Genomic DNA, 19,581 nt, shown 5'->3' on the forward strand with positions numbered 1-19,581 from the left:
TGGGTCAGGGCAGGCTGTATGTGGTCAGGACAGGCCGGGGGTCAGGGCAGGAGGTGGGTCAGGGCAGGCCGGGGGTCAGGGCAGGCCAGGGGTCAGGGCAGGCTGTATGTGGTCAGGGCAGGCCGGGGGTCAGGGCAGGCTGTATGTGGTCAGGGCAGGCCGGAGGGTCAGGGCAGGCCGGAGGGTCAGGGCAGGCGGGAGGGTCAGGGCAGGCCGTGGGTCAGGGCAGGCCGGAGGTCAGGGCAGGCTGTATGTGGTCAGGGCAGGCCGTGGGTCAGGGCAGGCCGGGGGTCAGGGCAGGCTGTATGTGGTCAGGGCAGGCCGGGGGTCAGGGCAGGCCGGAGGTCAGGGCAGGCCGTGGGTCAGGGCAGGCCGTGGGTCAGGGCAGGCCAGGGTCAGGGCAGGCCGGGGGTCAGGGCAGGCCGGGGGTCAGGGCAGGCAGTGGGTCAGGGCAGGCCGTGGGTCAGGGCAGGCCAGGGTCAGGGCAGGCCGGGGGTCAGGGCAGGCCGGGGGTCAGGGCAGGGCAGGCTGGGGGTCAGGGCAGGCCGGAGGTCAGGGCAGGGCAGGCCGTGGGTCAGGGCAGGCCGGAGGTCAGGGCAGGCAGTGGGTCAGGGCAGGCCGGGGTCAGGGCAGGCCGGGGATCAGGGCAGGGCAGGCTGGGGGTCAGGGCAGGCCGGGAGTCAGGGCAGGCCGTGGGTCAGGGCAGGCCATATGTGGTAAGGGAAGGCCGGGGGTCAGGGCAGGCGGGAGGGTCAGGGCAGGCCGTGGGTCAGGGCAGGCCGGAGGTCAGGGCAGGCCGGAGGTCAGGGCAGGCCGGAGGTCAGGGCAGGCTGTATGTGGTCAGGGCAAGCAGTGGGTCAGGGCAGGCCGGGGTCAGGGCAGGCCGGGGATCAGGGCAGGGCAGGCTGGGGGTCAGGGCAGGCCGGGAGTCAGGGCAGGCCGGGAGTCAGGGCAGGCCATATGTGGTAAGGGAAGGCCGGGGTCAGGGCAGGCCAGGGATCAGGGCAGGGCAGGCTGGGGGTCAGGGCAGGCCGGAGGTCAGGGAAGGCCGGGGGTCAGGGCAGGCCGGGAGTCAGGGAAGGCCGGGGGTCAGGGCAGGCCATATGTGGTAAGGGAAGGCCGGGGGTCAGGACAGGCCATATGTGGTAAGGGCAGGCTGGGGGTCAGGACAGGCCGTGGGTCAGGGCAGGCCGGGGGTCAGGACAGGCTGTATGTGGTCAGGGCAGGCCGGGGGTCAGGGCAGGCCGCTGTCTGCCAGCATCTCAACCTCATCCTCACAGGTGGCTGTGCGTGCACCTGGCCTGAACCTGCCTCTCTTGGGGAAGTTTCTTCTCACACCTGCGAGGTGAACACCTCGGGTCCAGAAGTTGACACTGAGAGGTAAAGTCTTCTGACTCAAAGTCCCTCTCGGGGAGCCCCACTTCCAACCAGGCCCCATCTACTCATCCTGAGCTACGAAGCAGCCAGCTCACACCCCACGGGGGGGTCCTGTCGCCACCAGCAGGTAAGGGCTAGGGACGTTCCCCTCTAAAAGTAGGGTCCTTGACTCTGGAAGCAGAGTAAGAATTTTTGGACCAGTCATGATGGTGTTGAGTAACCCAGCCAGCGAGCAGACAAGCAGTCGGGAAGGGCAGTTAGGGTATTGATGTGTTAAAGGAAGGGAGTCAAAGCTACGCAAAGATAGGTGTTTCATCTTCGCTTTAGCTTTAATCGCTCCTGCTGCTGAGGCTGGATGTTTTGGGCATTCCTTCCAGGTCACAATGCATCCTGCCACAGAACAGATAAAGCATTCTGTTGTCTGCATTTTGGGTATTTGGGTAGGAGCTGCTTTCATTTGGGGGAAGTGTTTCTTTTAGGAAGGCATACATCCTGCCAAACAAAGATTAATTCTAGGGGTGAGAAATGCATCTCTCAGGAAGGAGCGCATCCAGTTGCTTTTCTCCGGAAGTGCTTTGATGCTTCTAAATACCTGCCTCCCCAGCTCATTTTCAATTTACCCTGCTTTGTTTTTCCCCTAGATAACTTTGGTCCCTTAATCCTAAGGCAAATAGATGACTATCTCCAGTGTTTGCTGTAAACTTAAAATACCTCATTTTCCCCTGGTCTATTCTGCCTCATTTCCCCCTAAAATGACTTTATTCTCTTAATCTTTCTCTTTTTTTGTCTTGGGTTTGAACAGGGGGCCTGGGCACTGTCCCTCAGCTCTTCAGCACAAGGCTAGCTCTCTACCACTTGAGCCACAGCGACACTTCCTGTTCCCTTAATCTTAAGGGAAGTAGATGGACCAGATTTTTTTTTGCGGGGGGGGGGGGGGGGGGGGCGGGGGGGGAGGGAGTTATGGGGCCTGAACTCTGGGCCTGGGCGCTGTCCCTCAGCTCTTCAGCCAGCGCCAGCTCAAGGCTAGCTCTCTGCCACTTGAGCCACAGCGCCACTTCCGGTTTCCTGCCCTGCCCTGGCTGGCTTTGAACCGTGAGCCTCAGGTCTGAGCCACCGGCGCGGGCAGTGGGCCAGCTCTAGGCTTGAGTTCACGCCTCCCTTCCCCGCCTATCCTGTTTCACTCCCGTAGACTGTACTTGCTTCTCCTGCTTTCAAATCAGTGACAAGCAGTACGCAGCGCAGCTTGCTAAACATCCATCTAGTAAGATTGGCCCCAATTACCAAGCCAACAAGCTGCGGGCGCAAATTCCTGCAAGCTGTGGATTGTAAATGTGGTAACAGAGCTCAGAGAACCACGGTTAGGAGCCAGGTGGAGGCATCCAACCAGTAACAAGCACACATGCCCCCTTTCCACACAGTTGCTGACCCCCGCCTTGTGCGCCGAAGCCGGCCAGAAGGGTTGGCTTGTTTGAACAACTGCCCAGAGATGGGTTACAACCTAGTTGGTCACCTGCGCGTGACGCGACAGGACTATACGGTTTTGTGTGAATGTCACAACCCTATTGGTCACCTGCGTGTGTCCAGCTTGTCCCTCGTGGTCCATCTGCTATAAAAACGGGGTCAGACAGTAGCTGGGGTGTGTCTCTCCGATGCAAACCGGGGCCTGGGTCTGCTGCCACCTGTTACTCGGTGCTAGGTGCAAGAATAAAGCTTGCTTGCTTTTCACTTTTGTTCCAGTCTCGTTCTTTGGATCTCGGACCCTATTGTTGGGGTGCTATTTTATGAGGCCCTGTTGTAGACCAACCTACGCCCGGGCCGGTCAGGAGGGTGGCCGACTGGACAGCTCGGGCCTCTCCGCCCCCTCTCCTCCGCCGTCCCAGGTGCAAGACCCAAAGTGGTCTGGGGAGAGAGGCCGTGGACACCGGGCGCCCTCCGGGCCTGGCCACAGCCGCAGCCGCCCCTGAACCTGCCTGGGCCAGGCGGGGAGCGGGCGGCGTCCAGCGGCTCCCTCCCCAGGCCGCACCCCCAGGCCCGCACACAGCTCGCCCCCTTCCCTGGCGACGACCCCCGCCGGCAGCCGCCCTGTGGGGTTGTCGGGGGTCCCCTCGGGCGAAGCCTGGGGCGCGCGGGCCGGGCCCGGGTGGCAGCACCGCGGGGCCCCCGGGCGCGTCCCCGGCTCCGGCGTCCCGGGCGCCGCCTCTTCCCCGAGGGCGGCGCCCCGCGGGGCGGGCGCGGGGCGGGCGCGGGGCGGGCGCGGGGCGGAGCGGGGCCAGAAACACGGGCCGCGGGGCGGGCGCGGGGCGGGGCGCGGGGCGGGGCGCGGGGCGGGCGCGGGGCGGGCGCGGGGCGGGCGCGGGGCGCGCGCGGGGCGCGCGCGGGGCGGGGCGGGGGGGGGCGCGGGGCGGGTGCGGGGCGGGCGCGGGGCGGGCGCGGGGGCGGAGCGGGGCCAGAAGCACGGGCCGCGGGGCGGGCGCGGGGCGGGGCGGGGCGGGGCGCGGGGCGGGCGCGGGGCGGAGCGGGGCCAGAAGCACGGGCCGCGGGGCGCGGGGCGGGGCGGGGCGGGGCGGGCGCGGGGCGGGCGCGGGGCGGGCGCGGGGCGGGCGCCGGCCGGGCCGCGGACGTCGTCGGTCACTTTCCCAGAAAATGAAACCGAAGCGGGCGGCGGTCACGTGCCGCGGGGCGCGGGCTTAAAACGCGGCGCGGGCGGCGCTTGGCGCTTGGCGCGGGATGGAGTGCCCCGCGTGCCGGCGCGGACGCGGGCCCCGGGACCGGTTCTGCAGCGAGTGCGGGAGCCGCCTGCGCCCCGCGGCCCCCGACGCAGGTGAGGCCGGGCGGGACGGGAGCGCCGGGGCGGACCCCGGGCCCCGCAGCCCCGCAGCCCCGGGCCCCGCAGCCCCGGAACCCCGGGCCCCGCTACCCCCGCAGCCCCGGAACCCCGGGCCCCGCAGCCCCGCAGCCCCGGGCCCCGCTACCCCCGCAGCCCCGGAACCCCGGGCCCCGCAGCCCCGCAGCCCCGGAACCCCGGGCCCCGCAGCCCCGCAGCCCCGGACACCGCAGCCCCGGAACCCCGGGCCCCGCAGCCCCGGGCCCCGCTACCCCCGCAGCCCCGGAACCCCGGGCCCCGCAGCCCCGCAGCCCCGGAACCCCGGGCCCCGCAGCCCCGCAGCCCCGCAGCCCCGGACACCGCAGCCCCGCAGCCCCGGGCCCTGGGGCTCTTCGCTAAGTTTCAGTTTCCTTTCTCGGGGCGCAGGCTTTCCTTCCTCCGGAGGCCGGCGGAGCGGGGCCCGGGGAGCATTTCCGGGAAGCCCGGGATGGGGAGGCGGGACGCTGGGGTGCAGGCCCCGGCCGGACCAGGTCCGAGCCGAACTTCCCACCACCGGGCGGCCAGCCCCACTGCCTGCTGCCTCCCTGCCTGCCTGCCTGCCTCCCTGCCTGCCTGCCTCCCTGCCTGCCTGCCTGCCTGCCTCCCTGCCTCCCTGCCTGCCTGCCTGCCTCCCTGCCTGCCTGCCTCCCTGCCTGCCTGCCTGCCTGCCTCCCTGCCTCCCTGCCTGCCTGCCTGCCTCCCTGCCTGCCTGCCTCCCTGCCTGCCTGCCTGCCTGCCTCCCTGCCTCCCTGCCTGCCTGCCTCCCTGCCTGCCTGCCTCCCTGCCTGCCTGCCTGCCTGCCTCCCTGCCTCCCTGCCTGCCTGCCTGCCTCCCTGCCTGCCTCCCTGCCTCCCTGCCTCCCTGCCTCCCTGCCTCCCTGCCTGCCTCCCTGCCTGCCTCCCTGCCTCCCTGCCTGCCTGCCTCCCTGCCTCCCTGCCTGCCTCCCTGCCTCCCTCCCTGCCTCCCTCCCTGCCTGCCTGCCTGCCTCCCTCCCTGCCTCCCTGCCTCCCTCCCTGCCTCCCTCCCTGCCTCCCTCCCTGCCTCCCTGCCTCCCTGCCTCCCTGCCTGCCTCCCTGCCTCCCTCCCTGCCTCCCTGCCTCCCTGCCTCCCTGCCTCCCTCCCTGCCTGCCTCCCTGCCTCCCTCCCTGCCTCCCTCCCTGCCTCCCTGCCTGCCTCCCTGCCTCCCTCCATGCCTCCCTGCCTGCCTCCCTGCCTGCCTCCCTCCCTGCCTCCCTGCCTGCCTCCCTCCCTGCCTCCCTGCCTGCCTCCCTGCCTGCCTCCCTCCCTGCCTGCCTCCCTGCCTGCCTGCCTCCCTGCCTCCCTGCCTCCCTGCCTCCCTGCCTGCCTCCCTCCCTGCCTGCCTCCCTGCCTGCCTGCCTGCCTGCCTGCCTGCCTGCCTCCCTCCCTGCCTCCCTGCCTGCCTCCCTGCCTGCCTCCCTGCCTGCCTCCCTGCCTGCCTGCCTCCCTGCCTGCCTGCCTGCCTCCCTGCCTCCCTGCCTGCCTGCCTCCCTGCCTCCCTGCCTGCCTGCCTGCCTGCCTCCCTGCCTGCCTGCCTGCCTCCCTGCCTGCCTCCCTGCCTCCCTGCCTGCCTCCCTGCCTGCCTCCCTGCCTGCCTCCCTCCCTGCCTCCCTGCCTGCCTCCCTGCCTGCCTCCCTGCCTGCCTGCCTCCCTGCCTCCCTCCCTGCCTCCCTGCCTGCCTGCCTGCCTCCCTCCCTGCCTGCCTGCCTCCCTGCCTCCCTGCCTGCCTGCCTGCCTCCCTGCCTGCCTGCCTCCCTGCCTCCCTGCCTGCCTCCCTGCCTCCCTGCCTGCCTCCCTGCCTCCCTGCCTGCCTGCCTGCCTCCCTGCCTGCCTGCCTCCCTGCCTGCCTCCCTGCCTGCCTCCCTGCCTCCCAGCCTCCCTGCCTGCCTCCCTCCCAGCCTCCCTGCCTCCCTGCCTCCCTGCCTCCCTGCCTGCCTCCCTCCCAGCCTCCCTGCCTCCCTGCCTCCCTGCCTGCCTCCCTCCCTGCCTCCCTCCCTGCATCCCTGCCTCCCTGCCTGCCTCCCAGCCTCCCTGCATCCCTGCTGGCATAGTGGCCCTAGAAGTGGGTTTTGCAGTCTGCGGTGTGCTAATCCAAGACATGCCCAGCTGCCCCAGTCCCACCCTAATCATGCTGACAGTGTGGCACAGACGGATTGGACCACTTGTCCACAGTTACTCAGCCCGCATGCGGCAGCCAGGATTTTCTTTGCTTTATGGGGCTTGAACTCAGGCCACCATCCCGCTTTATGGCTGAGGGTTGGTGTGGTACCACTTGAGCCACAGCTCTCTACTTGTGGCTTTTTGGTGGTTCATTGGAGAGAAGAGTCCCATAGATCTTGCCAGGTCTGGCTTCTACCTGCGATCCTCAGATCTCATCTCTGAGCAGCTAGGATTACAGGTGTGAGCCACTGAGGCCTGAGCAGAGTGGGGATTTTGAACCGTTTGGCCGGGGCTCTTGGCGGGAGCGTGGCTAGCCTCAGCGTGAGGGAAGAGCCGGCGCTGCTCGGGCTCAGGTGATGTCTGTAGTCCTGTCTTCCTGTCTTCAGAAGCTTGTCCAGGAGAGGGACTCCAGGCAATTTATGTCTTGGGACCAAACGAGAAGGAGCACACCCCAGACCCCAGGGGCTTCATGGGGTCCTGGGCTCCACCCCTCGTGGGGTGGGTCTCCTGGTAGAGGAGGGGCGGTGAGGGGAGCAGGCAGGGCTGCAGCTCTGAGCACGGGGTGGGCCGCAGCGCTGTGAAGTCTTCTCTTAGCTGGCTGCCCAGGAGGGGATGCCCGGGTGGGGGGGGGAGGGCGTGCACGCTCTCTGCTGAGTCAGCTGACCCCGACCCTAGCCCCCCCCTTCCTCACCCCACCCCCACTGTGACCACAGGAACAGAAACTGAAAGCAGGCTACCTCCGTGCCCTCTGAACTCAACCAGGAAGTGGCCCCTCCCCGGCTTCCCAGAAGTTTCAGACAAGATGGGGACCTGTGGGCCGTGGGGGTGGAGGGGGGTCCTGGGGCCCCGGAGGATGGGGGCGCAGGGGTGGGGGGAGCGCCCCGTTTGGGGGATTGAGCTCTTCTGTGGCCAGCAGGGGGCGGGGGAGTGACCCTCACAAATGAATCCCCTCCACAGCCCTGGGGCCGGGTGGGATTGTTGTCTTCCAATACTAGAAGGTTCTGTGGGAGAAGGGTTGCAGCGCTGGGCCATCTGTTTCTTACATTTTCCCACCTTTCCCTGGAGGCTGCGTGGTTTTGTAATGAGGAAGGCGAGTGAGATTGTCTGGTGGCCCCTGAGGCTGGGGAGGCAGGGAGGCTGCGTGCACACACGCGTGTGTGTGTGTGTGTGTGGGGGGGTGTTCAGGCACACCTGCACACTCCTCCTGGAAGCAGCAGCCGTCTCCTCTCTGGAGCCGGGGCTGTTGGGTTCAGCTGGCCCCTGGCACAGGCATAGAGGACTGAAGGCTGGGCCTCGAGGCCCGCCACTGTGCCCGGAGGCCCACCCCTGTGCTCGGAGGCCCCCCAGTGTGCCCGGAGGCCCCCCACTGTGCCCGGCCTCCGTGTGGGAGGCTGTGGACTTGGTCCCTGCCTGGGCAGGGCTGCAGGCTGTTACCTCTTTTCCAGGATTTGCTCTCTGCTATGTCAGAGAGCACACATGCTGTAGGCCGAGAGAATTATTGACTGATGGAAGAGTTCGATCACAGGGCGTGGTTGGCCATTTTGACCCTCTCTAAGTGAATTGCCTGGGGCATGACACACATTCCCATCACTACCAGCTATCTGTCACCCAAGCTGACCTCAAACTCACCATCCTCCACTCCCAAGCGCTGGGATTACGGGCATGCTCTACCACACCTCTTTTCAAAGGGAGTCCCTGCTCCTGTTCCAGTTACCTCCCAGCCCTTGGCACCCTCCCCTTCTGTCCCTGTGGTCTGTCCAAAGTCAGGACCTTCCATCTCTGCAGATGACCCCAGTCTTGGTTTCAAAACTTGTGGGTTTTTTTTTTTGGTGCCAGTACTAGAGCTTGAACTCAGAGCCTCTCACCAGGCTTTTTTTGCCCACAGCTGGAGCTCTACCATTTGAACCATATTCCAGCTTAGCTTTTTGCTGATAGAGCGTTCAGGACTTTCCTGCCGAGGCTTTGAACCGAAATCCTCAGATCTCAGCCTCCTGAGTAGCTCAGGTGACAGGCGTGAGCCACCAGCGCCTGGCCTTTGTATGTGATAGTATGTTATGGAGGGTGGTAGTGTATATGTGTGTTACAGAGTGAGTGAGTGTATGTGGTGCACACTTAGAGGTGTGCGAGCTGATGGCTGTGTTGCTAGTCCTTGAGTTGCTCGAGGCCGAGGCCGATCTGTGCAGCCCTTGCCATCCAGAGCTTTCCCAAGAGGAGATGAGCAGTGACCCAGCTTAGTGCTGGTGAGGGAAGAGAACAGGGGTGGGGAGAAAACACCCAAAGGGGCGCTCCTGGTGGCAGGATGGGGCCCCATTGGCGAGCGAGGCTGACAAGAAGCTTCCCAGCAGACAAGCAGGTCTGGGAGTGGCCCACGGCCCAGGTATGAGGGCGACTCGGGGTTACGGGACCCAGGCCGCTGTAGAGACCCGCCCCCTGCCCCCAGGGCGAGGTCTGGCCCAGTGGGCAATTTGGAGCAAGCTCCAGGACCTCGTGACACAGTGGCACTGGCACCTGCAGGGTGCTGGCCCTCCGCAAAGAGGAAGGTGCTTTGGCTGGGATGGGTGGGCGGCGCTGTGGGCATGGGGCACAATGTTCGGCTGCCCACCGACCCCCCCCCCCCCCCCCCGGCCTGCACAGTCAGGGCCCCGGGAGCCGGGGCTGATAGCCAGCGCCCAGAGCCACGCTTGACCTGCCCGCACCCCTTCCACCTGTGTAGATTCTGAGGCCAAAATCCCTGAGGATGTTGCCACCGTCCCAGAGGGAGACATGGAGACTGGAGAAGCGCTCAAGGCCGAGGAGACCCAGGACCTGTCCCTTAGCTCTGGTGACTGGCAAGGAAACTCTGAGGAACCCAGTTCCGCCGCCGCCTCCTGGATCATGGTCCAGAATGTGAGAAACTCTGAGGAACCCAGTTCCGACGCCTCGTGGATCATAGTCCAGAGTGTGAGTGAGCCAAGCCCCTGCCACCCCTTCTGCCCCTCCCAGGCTCCCCCACACAGGCGATCCTGGGTCTTTGGGAAAAGCCTCTGCCCAGCATCCCTGGCGTCAGCCCACAGCGCCCCCTCCCTGCAGGAGCAGAGCTGCTGCTTGGTCTGGTTCCTCCAGGCTTTCCCCTCCCTCCTCCACATCCAGCCCTCTCTCCAGCACTGGCAGGAACTGTGGTGGGGCCCGGTGGGGCCTGAGCTCCCATTGCACATGGCCTCTCTGTGTCCCAGGATGGGAAGGGTGGGCCTGGAGGTGGCCGGGGCAGAGATTCAGGACACACACAGGCTGTCTGGTACTCCGAGGGAGAGGCTGGGCTGTCGTTTGCCTGGGGAGGGTGCCCTACAGGGGGCCCTTCAGTGTGTCAGACCCCAGACTCCCGTGGATTTCCTGCTGGGGCTGGCTTCAAATTGACGTCCTCAGAGCTCAGCCTGCTGAGTAGCTAGTATTACAGGCATAGCTCGAACCACGAACCACTGGTGCACAGCTGTTAAAATAGCTTGTTTGGGGTAAGAGTGTTCTACTGAGGGTTAGAGAACATGGCCTAGAGTAAGTCCTTGGGTTGGGTCTACACCATCATTAAAAGGAGGAAGAGGAGGAAAGGAAGAAGTTCTTCCAGGCTCCAGTGGCTCCCGCCAGTCACCTTAGCTACTCAGAAGGCTGAGATCTGAGGATTGTGTTTCAAAGCCATTGTGGGGCAAGGAAGTAAGAGCCGTCTTATCTTACCTTGAGTTAACCAAAAAGCTGGAAAAGTGGTAGAGCACTAGCCTGGAGCACAAAAGTTCAGGGTCTGTGCCCAGACCCTAAATTTAAGCCCCAGGACTGGCACACACAAAGAAAAGGTCCATTTTATGATGTTCACATCAGTAGATATTGTCATAGAAGGAGATCTGTAAAAAAAGAAGCAAGCCTGGATACGTGTTCTCCACACGTGAAATGTGGACGGCAAAGCGCGTGGTGTGCGCGTGGTGCTGTGTGGGGCCGGCGATCAGCCCAAGGCCCACGGTGCGTCTCCTCAGCCAGCCACACATGTGCACGGAGAACAGCCCGGTTCGCGCTGGGGTGTGGCAGCCCAGCTGGTGAGCCCATCCCCGCAGGGGGGGGGGGTGCTGGGGTGTGGCAGCCCAGCTGGTGAGCCCACCCCCGAGGCGGGGGTGGGGGGGGCTTCATCCTGCAGATGGGGGCCGTGCCACGTCTGCTGCCCTCCCCTTACCAGGGGATCCGCTCCCACCTGGGGCCCCTCAGAGCGCGGTGCAGGTTCTTGCATCCTCTCCCAGGCCTCTGGGTTAGAACTTTCCAGAGTGAGGGGAAGAGGACACAGCTCTCTGGGTGGAAGGGCCAGGCATGGCTGACTCATCCTGGGTTTCCCTCGTTGGCTTCCTGCTAGAAGGTTCCGTGTGAGGTGACAGGAGCTGGCTAGAAGCAGGCACGCCTGTCCACCGATGGGCCGGGCTCCGGAGCCCTGGCCCGGCTCCGCGCCCTCATCCTTGGGCACTGGGGCTGGCCTGCCCCTCGTGGACCTGCAGCTGTCCATCTGCAGCGCTTGCTGCGGCCCAGTTTGCATGGGGGTGGGTGGGGTGGTGTCGACTCCTGCATCGTGACCCCCTGTGGGAGCCTGGTCTTCCTGGACCTCTGAGGGTGCTGGGAGGGTGGTCCGGCCGAGGCTGTGCTGAGCTGGGTGCGGTGCATGGAGTGGTCGGTGCCTGGAGTGGCGCGGGCCGGCTGTGTCTGAGGAGCTCCTGTCTCCACAGGGAGTGGCCCCAGAGGTTTATATAGCTGGTGGTGACAGCATGGCAGATGGGCTGCAAGCCGCGCCTCACCCGCCCAGCAAGAGGAGAAGGGTCACGGCCGAGGCTGAGGGTGTGGACGTGGCGCTCGCAGACGAGGAGCAGGTAGACTGGCTGCACGATTGCACAAGCTGTCCTGCCCCCCCCAGCCAGGCCCGCCGGCGGGCAGCGCCGCACCCCCAGGGCAGCCGGGCCGGGCTGGTGTGCCGACCCCGCTCGGGTGGCACCTGGCCTGGTCCGTGCGGTGGCAGGGCTTACTCCGCCCTGGCGGTGGTGATCCAGGACATTTTGGAAATGCTGCCTTTATCGCTGGTGTCCTTCCCCGGTCTGAGGCTCCATTGGTAACCCAGGATGCTGCTCACAGAAAAGAGCTGGAGGCCAGGCTTGTGGGCATGCGGAGGGGGTGGCCAGGCTGACCCGTGCCCCGGCCACAGCTCAGTGCTATGGCCAACGCCCAACTCCAGTTTAGGGCGTGCTTGTGAGAGTTCAGTTCCTGGCTGTCATTTCCTGTGGCATTCAGGCACACAGGCCTGGGCCTCGGAACCGAGCCGCTGCTTCCTGTGACTTTTCATGACAGAGATGGCTGCTGTGTTAGGTTGGGGTCTTGGAGGTCTCAGTCTCCAGCCGTCGGTGCATTCGTGGTGGTGTCTTGGTGAGGGAAACCCTCATGTGGACAGGAAGGGGAGAGAGGGGCAGAGAGGGACCTCCTCCAGCCAGGTCCCACCTCCCAAAGTTCCTCCTACACACTCCCCAAGCAGCACCGCTAGCTGGGGACCAAACTCTCCATATGGGAGCCTGCTTTGTGGGGTGCTTTCTGTCCAAATGATTGTCATCTTCCAGTGGAGGGCAGTGGCTGGTTTATTTCTTTTTAATTAGCTTGTATTTGTTATACAGGGTGGGGTTTGGGATTTTTTTTTTCTTTTTTTTTAACCAATCCTGGGGCTTGAACTCAGGGCCTAGGCACTGTCCCTGAGTTTCTCTGTGATCAGGGCTAGCATTCTATCACTTGAGCCATAGCTCCACTTCCGGCTTTTCCTGTGTAGGTGGTACTGAGCAATTGAACCCAGGGCCTCATGCATGCGAGCTAGGCAAGCACTCTACCCTGGGGTTTGAGATTTCATTGTTGCATTTCCACAAATATTTACAACATATTTCAATCAACCCCACCCATTCCCCACCCCCACCCCCAACTCCACACAAGCCCAAATCACCTTCCCAATCTTCCCCTCCCAAAACATCTTCAGGTTTTATTGTTCTGTTTTCAGTTAAAAAATTATATTTTGGGCTGGGAAGGTGGCTCAATGGTAGAGCGCTTGCCTTGCATGCCTGAGGCCCTGAGTTAGATTCCTCAGCACCACATAAGCAGAAAAAGCTGGAAGTGGCGCTGTGGCTCAAGTGGTAGAGCGCTAGCCTTGAGCTGAAGAGCTGAGGGACAGCGCCCAGGCCAGAGTTCAGGCCCCACAACTGGCCCCCCCCCCAAAAAAAATATATTGTTGGGCACTGGTGGCTCATGCCTGTAATCCTAGTTATTCAGGAGGCTAAGATCTGAAGATTGCAGCTCAAAGTTAGCCCAGGTAGTAACATCTGTCATTAACCACTCAAAAGCCAGAAGTAGAGCTATGGCTCTAAGTGTAGAGCGCTAGCCTTGAGCAAAATTGCTCAGGGACAGCGCCCAGGCCCTGAGTTCAAGTTCTACAACCTGCAAAAAAAAAAAAAAATTCAGCCATATTCATCCCCCCACGTTAACCCAACCCACTCTGCTAGTACTGCTCTAGTACCGGCCTCTGACTGGCCTACTTCCCTCTCCCCATCCCCCACAATCCTGCTGACCAGCAGCTTTCACGGGGGTCTGTATGCCGGGTTCATGCTTAAAACGCACTACAAAATTACCCTCCTTCCCGATAACCTAAGTAGTTCCTTAGAGCCATGGTCTGTGTTCTGTGTGTACATAGTTAAGGAAATGGGTATATAGGTGTGTGTGTGTGTGTGTGTGTGTGTGTGTGTGTGTGTGTGTGTGTGATGTTTACTTTATCCATTCATCTGTTGTTGGGTACTTTAGCTTGTTCTATCGTTTGCCTACTGTGATATGCGCCCCATTGTAGCATGACGGGTTCCAGGGAAGGTCTGCCTTTAGCTTTTTGGAGAACCTCCATACTGACTTCCTGGTGGTCACCCTGGTTCACCTCCCGCCTTCATCCATCCTCATCCTCCCTAGCATCTGTTGCCCGTCCCCCTGGGCTTCATTCTGATTGCGGAGGGGTGGAGTCTTCGTGTGGCTTTGGTTTGCATTGCCTTCATGGCTCAGATTCTGAGACATTCTCCATACATCTACTATCTTGTGTTTGTGTGAATTTATTTTGCTTGTCCGTTTCCTGATAGGATTATTTGTTTTATTGCTATTTCATGTTTTTGAGTTCTTTGTAGATTCTGGGTGTTAATTTTTCACCTGTTGAGTAGGTGGAAGATTTTCTCCCATTATGGGAGTTGTCTGTTGGTTCTAGTGACTGTTTAGTTTTGCAGTTTGAAACCTCTCTTTAATCTTTTTCCTTTCTTTTTCTTTTTTGTCAGTCATGGGGCTTGACCTCAGGGCCTGGGTAGTGGCCTTGAGCTCTTTTGCTCAAGTCTAGCACACTACCACTTGAGCCACAGCACCACTTCCGGTTTTTGAGTAGTTAACTGGAGATAAGAGCCTCATGGGGAGTTTTCTGTCCGGGCTGGCTTTGAACGGCGATCCTCAGATCTCAGCCTCCGGAGTAGCTAGGATGCACAAGCGTGAGCCACCGGCGCCGGCAGAATTCTTTAATTGGATCTAGTCCCATTTGTCATCGTTCGCTTCCATCATCTGGGCCACTGGAGCTTCTGCAGAAAATTGCTGCCTGTGCCTTCACTTGCAGGGTTTCCTACGTTTTCTGGTAGTAGATTTCAAGTTTCAGGTCTTCCTCTGCGCTCTCTCCTCCGGTGAGAGCTGCTGCGGACGCCCGGACCGTCCCCTGCAGGGGTGAGGGCTCTCCCCGAGGTGAGATTAGCCAGTCAGTGGATCAGGGCAGTCTAGGTTCAGATGAGTTTTATTTTGTTGGGAAGTTGAAGGAGACATCCTGGAGTGTACGCACGTGAAGTGCAAGTGGGCGGCGGCGGAGGAAGGAAGTGTGTGAAAAAGATGGACACAAAGCCGCCGCCGCTGCCACACGGTGCGGGCGGTGCCCGGAATCACAGGAACGCCAGTGCCCCGCCCCGCGCGGCGCCACGCCGCATGGTGACTGGCATGATTAGACAGGACAGGGGCGGTCTTGGGTATGGTCTGGCCGGACACTTGCCTGGCACACACACGCTCTAGGTTCCATCCCAGCACTACAAAAACAAGTCAATGTGGATATTGTCTGGGGGAAGCTGGGACCCCCCCCCTCCCCCCTTCCCTGTAGTGAGCCCTGGAGGTGCCTAGCTCGATGACGCTGAGCTCCCCCAGAGCCCCCCCCCCCAAGCACAGCCTGCCTGCTCTGCTCCTGGGGAACGGCCCTAATTAGGGGTGCACTTCACCCCAGACATCCTGCTTCCCGCCAGGCTCCTGTGGGTGGGCTGTCACCCCCTGGCTCTGTACAAGGGAGGCCATTAGAAAGGGCAGAGGGACCAGCACCCCGCAGCTGTGCCAGGAGCCCTTCCAGAGCAAGGCCCAGCCGATTCTAGGAGCGAGGCCGCGGGAGCCCCGGCTCGGGCTTCCTGCCCCGTGCAGCCCTTCTGGCCGGTCTTGCCTCAGAGGCTGGAGGAGAGCCCCACAATGCTTGTCTGCCCCCCGGCTAGTGGCTCACGCCTGTCATCCTAGCTACTCAGGAGGCTGAGATCCGAGGATCGCAGTTCAAAGCCAGGCAGGAAAGTCCAAGAGACTCTTATCTCCAATAAACCACTAGAAAACCAGAAGTGGCGCTGTGGCTCAGGCGGTAGAGCGCTCGCCTTTAGCTGAAGAGCTGAGGGACAGCGCCCATGCCCAGAGTTCAGGCCCTATTACTGATAAAAAAAAAAAAAAAAAATCTTGTCTGCCTTCTAAACATGGTGCCTTGGCTGTCAGCACCAGCACCGAGCTGCACGAAGACCTGGCCGGCACGGAGCCTCCTTCCCGGCCCCCCATGTGCTGACCAGGGCTTCCCTGTGCTCTGAAGTGTGTGCTAGTGAGCCCAAGGCCCTACTCCCCCCCCTCCCCTCTCCCCCCCTCCCCGCAGGTGAGACCCATGTAAATGGTTTGGCCACACCAAGCTGGACAGTCTTGAGTCACTGATGGGTCTCTCTTTCCATTTAGAAGAAGAAGAAGACCAAGAAGAAGAAGGGCTCCACTTCCTCGGAGCTGGACTGGGAGCCGGACGCCTTCCCCCCGGCCCCCTCGGGGCTCTCCAGTTCAGCTGCTGACCCCGGGTCCCAGGTCCCAGGCCTGTCCCAAAGCCCTGTCCAACCGGCCAGCCCACGCGGCCGGCCCCTGGGCGCAGGGCCAGAGGGAGACGGCCCTGCCACGCGTGCCCGGCCTGGCAGCAGCCCTCCGTGGGCTCCGCCGGTGGGAGAGCCAGGGGGCACTGCAACAGAGACAGCTCCCAGCCGCCCTGTGCCCCAGCACGGCGCAGAAGCGGGGGGTCACAAGCCCTCCGTGACCTCTGGGGACACAGGCCTCTCCCAGGCGGGGCTCAGCACAGCCTCCTCGGCCGCCCAGAGCGGCCCCCGGGCCTCAGAGCCCCAAGGGGCCGGCTCCGCACCCAGGGCCGAAGGGCAGACGGCCACGCGGCAGGTGGACATGCAGCAGGAAGACGCCCTGGCCTCGGCCCCGGGGGTGAGTGTCGGAAGAGGGGGCGGCGGGCGGGGGGGGTGCCCCTGCCCCCCCACAGCACTGCCATGTCCCCTCCAGACATGGTCCAAGGCTGCCCCTTCCTCTTGGCTCCAGGGCTCACGGCTACGGGGTCTTCGCTCCTCCCAGCCACCTGGTGCCCCGGCAGAGCCAGCCAGCCCCGTCACGGAGGCTCGGACGGCAAAGCAACTGCCACACAGCACCCCTGCCTCCCAGGGACCCCACCAGGTAGGGGCTTGGTGGCTAGGCTGCTCTGTGGGACCACCTCCCTGTGGCCACTTCCTCCCTCCCTCCCTCCTTCCCTCCTCCCTCCCTCCCTCCCTCCCTCCTTTCTTCCTTCCTTCCTGTCTTCCTTCTTCCTGTCTTCCTCCCTCCCTCCCTCCCTCCCTCCATCCCTCCCTCCCTTGTGTCTTCCTTCCTCCTTCCCTCCTGTCTTCCTCCCTTCTCCTTCCCTCCCTCCCTCCCTCCCTCCTGTCTTCCTCCCTCCCTCCTGTCTTCCTCCCTTCCTCCTGTCTTCCTCCCTTCCTCCCTCCTGTCTTCCTTCTTCCCTCCTTCCTGTCTTCCTCCCTCCCTCCCTCCCTCCCTTGTGTCTTCTTTCCTCCTTCCCTCCTGTCTTCCTCCCTTCCTCCCTTCCTTCCTCCTCCTTCCCTCCCTCCCTCCTGTCTTCCTCCATTCCTCCCTTCCTTTCTCCTCCTTCCCTCCCTCCCTCCTGTCTTCCTCCCTTCCTCCCTCCTGTCTTCCTCCCTTCCTCCCTCCTGGCTTCCTTCCTTCCTCCCTCCTTTCCTTCTTTCTTTCCCTCCTTTGCTTTGTGAGTGTTTATGAGGTTCCAGGGTCAGAGGTGAACAAGCCAGCAACCCCCACCCCCTCTGGTCTTTATGGGAGAGCCACAGAAAGCAAGCCAGGCAGTGAGAAAGCTGGGGTGCGGCCGGGATGCCCCAGGCAAGGATTCTGGTGAGGTGCCTTGGGAACAGAGACCAGGAGTGAGGGTGAGCCATGGGGTCCCTGCGCTGTGCCCTGGAAGAGCGGGGCATGTGCCAAGGCCCCGAGGCCAACCATGGTGGGTCTACCCTCAGCCAGAGGAAGCGGCGCCTCCAGGCCAGTGAGGGGAGGAGGGGCTGAGTGAGGCTAGGGGAGGGGTTCTTGGGGATCTTGGAGAATGGGCTGGAAGACCCTGGAAGGTTCTGAGCCCAGAGGGACACGGGTGAATAGGAAGTGTGCTTCTAAGCACTGGGGATCTGATCTGGTATTCCAGGAAGCTAAGACCAAGGGCCCGGCGGCTGTTCCTGGGAACGTGGGTGAAAACAGGAGTGGGAAGCCAGAAGACAAGGAGCCAGGAGACGGGAAGAAGCCGGAGGGGAGGAAGCAGGAGGAAGGGAAGAAGCTGGAAGGGAGGAAGCCGGAGGAAGGGAAGAAGCTGGAAGGGAGGAAGCCGGAAGAAGGGAAGAAGCTGGAAGGGAGGAAGCCGGAGGAAGGGAAGCAGCCAGAGGGGAGGAAGCTGGAGGAAGGGAAGAAGCCAGAGGAAGGGAAGCAGCCGGAGAGGAGGAAGCCGGAAGAAGGGAAGAAGCCGGAAGGGAGTAAGCTGGAAGGGAGTAAGCCGGAAGAAGGGAGGAAGCATGAGGGGAGGAAGCTCGAAGAAGGGAAGCAGCCGGAGAAGAGGAAGCCGGAGGTAGAGCCGAAGCCGGAGGACAGGAAGCTGGAAGGAAGCAACAGAAAACATGCAGCTGCTGTGAAAAATGAGAGGGAGCAGAGAAACCAGACCACCGCAGTGCCAAGGGCTTTGACCAGGTGGGCCGTGGGCCCGGCTCAGGGTTGGCCAGGTGGGCCGTGGGCCCGGCTCAGGGTTGGCCAGGTGGGCCGTGGGCCCGGCTCAGGGTTGGCCAGGTGGGCCGTGGGCCCGGCTCAGGGCAGGTGCAGGGCTGTGCCCCTCCTCTGCCAGCTTCAGCTTTGGACCGGGGCCCGGGCCCCAAATCCTCCACTGATCGTCCTGGGGTACAGGGCTGGCATGGGTCCCTGGAACTCAGGAGAGACGGCCCCAGGGCTTGAGGGTTGGCCCTCCCTTTTAGAGGGAGAGTAGAGGCTGCGTGGGGGGAGGATCTGGACTCTGGACGTGATGATGTGTGTGTGGGTGTACACGTCTGTACTATGTATATGTGACTGCACGTTTGCAGCGTGCCTACACGCGCACATGTGTGTGTTTGTGCATGGGTGTGTCCGTACGTACGTGTGTGTGGCACAGGCCACACAGACTTGGTGACGGCGCCTGTCTCTGCTCTCTCCAGCGCCCTGAGCCCTGGAGAAGGGGTCACGGTCTACTTCCACGCTATTCTTTCTAATCACTTTGGATTCAAGCCGGACGCCCATAAAGTATTCATCAGAGGAGGAAAAGGGCTGGGGAAGCCGGCGTGGGAGAATGCGTGCCAGCTACACTACACCAAGTGAGTGTGAGTGTGGCTCAGTGCTGGGGCCCGGCCGATGCCCCCCAGACTTCTGGGAAATGCATGGGGCAGGCTGGCGCTTCGCAGCATGGGCTTGCCACGTCGACTCGGGTTCTCAGTGCCGGCTGGGAGCTGCCAGGCTGTGTGTGACGTGTCAGTGACGGCTGTGCCTGCCATCTCTGGTGTGTGCACGGATCCCAGCGCGGGTGGCTCACGCCCGTGATCCCAGCTGTTCTGGAGGCTGGGATCTGAGGATCACAATTCAAAGCCAGCCTGGGCGGAAAGCTGGTGAGATGCTTATCTCCAATGAACTACCAAAAAGCCAGAGCTGGCCCCGTGGCTCAAGTGGAAGAGCGCTCGCCTTGAGCGAAAAAGCTCTGGGACAGCGCCCAGGCCCTGAGTTCACGTCCCAGGCCCAGCACACACGCTCACACGCGTGCACACACACACACAGAGGAAGAGTGGGATTAGATAATCGCCCTTGTCCTGTTGACCCACAGGGACTTGGGGGAGCATGGGTCTCTGGTGGAGGGCAGCCTGGTCATCCCCAGGCAGAGCCTGGACACCTCCATCCCGTACAAGTACGTCGTTGACCGAGGTGGCAAGAGCTCCGTGGAATACGAGTACATCTACAAGTCTCCAAAGAAGAGCCAGTATGTGAACCGCTGCCTGCGTGTGCGGTCCACCCTCCTGGGCTCGGGAGGTGAGCTCCAGCACAGGGCCCGGCTGGGAAGGAGGACGGGCGGTCTGTGCGGGCCTCTGTGGCCAAGGGAAAGGGAGGGAGCTAGGTGCAGGAAGGGCGGGGCGGTGAGAAGGTGAGCAGGTGGGCGAGGGCCTCTGGGCTGCTCTTCCAGGAGTGTAGACAGAGACTGTAGATGAGATAGAGGAGAGAAGACATCCTGGCAAATGTTCTAGAGCCTCTGGCACTGCTGCTGTCTCCCTCCTTCCCTCCATCTCTCCCTCCCTCCCTCCATCTCTCCCTCCCTCCCTCCCTCTCCCCCTCTCTCCTTCTCTCTCTCTCTCCCTCTCCTTTCTCTCTCTTTCTCTTGTTCTTTCTGTCTGAAACCAGGACTCAAACTCAGTACTTGAGAGAAAAAAAGAGTCTCACAGGTTTTGTCTGTCTAGGCTGGTTTTGAAGTA

The 19,581-nt window shown here is 62.7% G+C and overlaps 1 protein-coding gene across 1 annotated transcript in view; it reads left to right on the plus strand.

Annotated features, from left to right (window-relative positions):
* The first annotated feature begins 4,104 nt into the window (after positions 1–4,104).
* Positions 4,105–19,581, plus strand: part of Rnf213 (ring finger protein 213) — a 90,100-nt gene continuing 74,623 nt past the window's right edge. Inside the window, exons 1-7 of the mRNA XM_042670012.1 lie at positions 4,105–4,198; positions 9,132–9,358; positions 15,473–15,991; positions 16,103–16,234; positions 17,259–17,791; positions 18,286–18,441; positions 18,942–19,144. Of these exons, the coding sequence (XP_042525946.1) occupies positions 4,105–4,198; positions 9,132–9,358; positions 15,473–15,991; positions 16,103–16,234; positions 17,259–17,791; positions 18,286–18,441; positions 18,942–19,144 (1,864 nt within the window). The remainder of the gene's footprint in view (positions 4,199–9,131; positions 9,359–15,472; positions 15,992–16,102; positions 16,235–17,258; positions 17,792–18,285; positions 18,442–18,941; positions 19,145–19,581) is intronic.

This window comes from Dipodomys spectabilis, unplaced genomic scaffold, assembly GCF_019054845.1.
Source record: "Dipodomys spectabilis isolate Male_0828 unplaced genomic scaffold, ASM1905484v1 ptg000512l, whole genome shotgun sequence".
Lineage (NCBI taxonomy): Eukaryota > Metazoa > Chordata > Mammalia > Rodentia > Heteromyidae > Dipodomys > Dipodomys spectabilis.